This window comes from Dendrobium catenatum, unplaced genomic scaffold, assembly GCF_001605985.2.
Source record: "Dendrobium catenatum unplaced genomic scaffold, ASM160598v2 fragScaff_scaffold_1178, whole genome shotgun sequence".
In the NCBI taxonomy this organism is placed as follows: domain Eukaryota; kingdom Viridiplantae; phylum Streptophyta; class Magnoliopsida; order Asparagales; family Orchidaceae; genus Dendrobium; species Dendrobium catenatum.
The window spans coordinates 342943-347544 of record NW_021319640.1 but is presented as its reverse complement, the minus strand read 5'-3'; the positions used below and the strand labels follow the sequence as shown (position 1 = coordinate 347544).

Sequence of the window (4602 nt, the reverse complement as noted above, 5' to 3'; positions counted from 1 at the left end):
GTCATGTGGCTGGGGTAGATCCTAAGTTGGGTATTTAGTTAGAGTTATCTAGTATTTTAAATTTGTTAAGACTTAAGGGGAGATTTAGATTAGACTTTAAATATTAATATATTAAGTATTAATTTAAATATATTTTAAAGGTTAAATGATTACTACCTTTGTTTCACACTGAGGTCGTGAAGTTTATTCACCTTCCTTGGGGCTAAGCTATTAGCCTTGTAGGCTTGGGTTACCTAGTAGTAATCAGCGTTGATTAAGTTAATTTATTTTGTTAGAATTAAAAGGTTGATTAACATTAAATATTTTAGTTTATGAATGATTTTAAGAAGTTGGTTGAGAATTTTATTATTCAAGTTAGAAAATTTTAGAATTTTAAAGAATAATTGCATTTTAGGAATTATTTAAGTGTGTTAACTAAGGGGTTAAGAGTTGACTTTTAAAATTAAAGTTAATATTGAAATTTTTTTATTTTAATAAATATTAGACCTTTTTATGAGTTGTTAGACTATTAGTGCACTCAATTTAGAGTTTTTAATAAAAAGTTATGAATTATGGAAGTTTTGCCTCAATTTTGACTTGAGTTGACCAAAATGTTGACTTTTTGACTTTGACTTAATTTTGAAGGTTTGAACTTTTTAGAAAATACTAGACCCTAAAAGGAGTTGAATGACACTAAGTTAGATCAATTTGGATTTTTCTGTAATTAGTTCTGAATTTTGGAAGTTTTATATTTATTTGAATTTTAAAGTTTATTTAATTAGAAGGTTTGAGTAGTTTTAATTCAAATCAACTCCAAACCTCATGGAATCACCTCCAAAGGTCAGGAATAACCCAAGAAGGTTTTCCAAGTGTTTTTAATTTATTTTGGCTTTTTAATTAATTTTAATTAATCAATTTAATTAATTGTTAATTTTTATTAGAAATTAAATTAAGGATAAATTAGCGGTTCATTCTAGGGGATTTTATTTTCCTAGGTACACAACAATGTTTTGGTCAATTTGATGTATTATTTGCATTTTTTAGACTTAATTTGGATTTATTATACTTTTAAAATTTTTTAGATCCTTAATGGGGCTGAATTTTGATAAGGTTGATTTTCTGACCTAATGAGCTCCAAATTTAGTCAAATTTAAACCTATGGTTGAAAATGTCATTATGTTTACTAAATTCAAGTTTGACCCATACTGGGTATGTGTACAATGCCCTAGGAATTTTCTAAATTTTCTAGACACTTCATTAATTATTTTTCCTAGATGTCTCTACTATTCAAATATGCTTGAAACTTGATATGTCTAACCCTTGTATACATGCATTCACATCACAGAAATTTCATAGAAAAATTCTAAAAATCTAGGGAGTTATGAATTTTCAAAGTTTAGGATCCAAAATGGACCCTTTACCTTGAAAATTTACATCTCACAAATATATTAAGTATTTGACCCTAGAAAATTTACTAAACATGACTAAGAAATCCAATAATCCTTCACCAAAATTTGGACTCTAGTTGACCAATGGATTGTGAGAAAAGTATAAAAAACATTTTTTAAACAAGCTTAAATATCTTATAATCTTGTAGAGTAATCAACTCAAACTTAATTTTATTGAATATTAAATAAAGTACCCTTCTAACAAGCCTAAAAGGTTCCATTTGGTGAAAAATTCTATTTACTGTGAATTTTGGAAGATTTGGAGCATTAAAATTTTTTATTCCTTAATGTTTTCTTTTAATCCGACAGGCCAATCATTGGTGTGCGTGCAACGGCTCAAAAATGCGCTCTTGTGCCACATGTCGAGCCTAGGGGCGGCCACGTCGGATCCAATGATCCGATGGTCAGAACACAAGGCAACATAAATGATGGCCAGATGGTAACCATGTCATCCTCCCAGACTGCGGGATAACCAGCGTTCGAGCTTTGGGGGAAGCCACACGGTATGTCCAAATCTGGGCCGTTTTACGTTTGATCGGATGGTCCAATTCTTCTGGTTTTCTCTAGATCATTTTGAATAGAAATTTTTAAATGCTCATATCTCCTAAAATACTTGACAAAATTTAACAAAATTTGAAACGTAGCTAGAGGGCAACATAATCTAGCAATACTTAGAGTTTGGAGGCTACATGCTTTGAAGATTTTCTACAGTTTCAAATTTAACTTCTACCTAAAAGTGAGAAAAACTCATAATCTATCTGGTGGATATTTAAGATCTAGTAGTCCTTTTTCTCCTGCTTACGTCCTCTACAAGTTTGCTGAAGACTCCAAAGGATTTTGATGGCTTGATTTGAAGATATCAAAGAGAGATGGTGTTTCTTTCTTTTCTCTCTCTTTCTCCACTAAAATGATGATTTTAATGGTAAAAATAGTGGGGGAAGGCTTGGAATGGTCTTAGGAAGTTCTGGAGAGTGTGGGAGGTTCATGGAGAGTTTTGGGGCTGGTAGAGTTTGGAACTTAGGTGAAAAATGAGCAATCCTAGGATTAGGGCAAGTTCTTCTATCTTAAACCCTTACTTATGAATTGGATGGCTGAGATTCAATTAGGACGGGATTAGATGAGTAACATGTGTCCCATGAGCAGCCCAAAATAAGAAGAAGATTGCCTTGAGCCAAGAGAGGGGGCCCACACACATGTTTCCTCATTTGGCTAAACCAAGCCCTGGCATGGTTAATAGAGCTAGATTAAGGATTAATTAGGGAGGGAAAAAGCAATTTTCATTATCCAAAAGCAGATTTTGGCTTGAAGAATAGGTTTGCTTTATGGGATGATGAGGTGGCCATGGCATGGTCTCATTTCAAAGGTTATATTACATCATGCCAAGGGATTTGAAATAAAGGGTTTAGAATTTAGAGCAAATACATGACATTAAAAAGGTTTTGACCCCTCCAAATGGGTTGACCAAGTCAACCCAAGGAGGTTTAACTTGGATAAATTTTGGATAAGTCAAGGGTGTATAATTGACTGATTTTGATGGGTTAAATTGATTTAAAGTAGCTTGAATGGTTAAAATTGACAAGTGTTGGGTTAAAGGGTTGATTTGGTCAACCATAGTTGAATTAGTCAACCTGGTTAGACCATAGGTTGAGTTTAGGTTAAATAGGTTCAAATGAGTATTTTGAGGTTAACGGAAGGGATTTCATGCATTGCGATGCCGAGGAATTAAACTATATTCACATTATTTCTAATGTCCACCACTAAATCTCTCAAATTGAATAAAATTATTGTTTCGCTGTGGTAATCAAATTAATTGCTCTGCCATACCATCACAGTGATTTGGTACTATTATATTGAGGATAATATTATTTCTTTGTATAGATGAAATGTTTAAATGTTGTAGAGCTCTAGGAGCACTGCGATGATGCAACATTCCTCAAATATGATGCCTTACTCTTTATCTTTAGTCAATTTTATGGGATGAAAGCTACAGCTCTCCAAGGTCTTGCACTACATTATTGGACATTTTTCTTCAAATTTTTATCCTCGTGTAAATGTTCCTGCACAATAACATCAAGTGAGATATTTTTTTAAGAAAAATAGGATAGTGTGATCATAATATAATTTTCACCAACAAATCTCTTAGTCATATACATCATATTATTATAGGTTTATTGTTCTTCCAAACTCAATAATGCCCTAAATATGATATGATCCATAACATAGATAAATCAAAGATGATGATATTCCTAATGTGATAAGATAAATTATATTGATACACGTGAATGTGATAAACTAAAATATTTACATAAGATGGTGTAATGCATAGTATTGTATGGATATGTGATAATGATGAACCCAAATACATTAGGATGCAAATTTTTTATAGGCCTTGTTTCTAGTGAGAGAGAGTGTGGTTTTCTAGTGATAGAGTGAATTTCAAATTTTTATTTCCTTCATTTTGGTGTCACCCCGCCTTGGAGGTGGATGATCTCCAGTCATCCTCTGATGATCTCTATAACTTTTAATGGGTGACGTTCATCACTTATCTGGTGGTTCTTGGGGGAATTTCCCTCCAACTTTAAGGCCTTCTGGTCATTCATCCAGTGAGGTCTTTAATGGTAATTCAGTTGGTTCATCATTTTTGGGAGGCCGTGATAAAGTTGTCAAAAGAAAAACCATTGATCATTGATAAAGGAACCTTGATGACTACGCAGAAGGATTTTTTGGTGATGGGAAGGGTAAGGAAGTATTGATTGATGAGGGATTTAAAAAACCCAAACCTTTTTTTTCTAAAGTTTGAATATTGATACTAGAAGTCCGAACTTAGTGACATCGTCTTCATTTATACTGAAGATTCATGTTAGTAGGTTTTGAAATTCAAATGCTTCTAGTCCTAGAAATCAGTTTACTAAAAGTGATAATTGCTTAGGTGGTGCTACCATGGTGAATGCTTCTAATGTGAATGCAGAGAAGGTTGTTATTCTGAATCCTGAGAGGGTTGTTACTGAGTCATATGTAAACTAAGGTGATTTGGAGAAGCTCTGCCAATGTATCTCAAGTGAATTGAATATTATTGATCAAGAGTGTAATGAGGTTTCTATTCTAGAAACTATAAATCCTATGAGTAATGTGAAGCCAAATGCTTGGGAAAAAATCACTTTTAAAAATTCAAAAC

At 32.7% G+C, this 4602-nt stretch overlaps 1 protein-coding gene across 1 annotated transcript in view; it reads left to right on the top strand.

Annotated features, from left to right (window-relative positions):
- The window catches only part of LOC114580663, a 5655-nt gene extending 3058 nt beyond the window's left edge, over nt 1-2597 (top strand). The window contains exon 2 of the mRNA XM_028698910.1: nt 1737-2597. Coding sequence (XP_028554743.1) covers nt 1737-1852 — 116 coding nt within the window. The 3' untranslated portion in view covers nt 1853-2597. The remainder of the gene's footprint in view (nt 1-1736) is intronic.
- The last annotated feature ends 2005 nt before the right edge of the window (nt 2598-4602 follow it).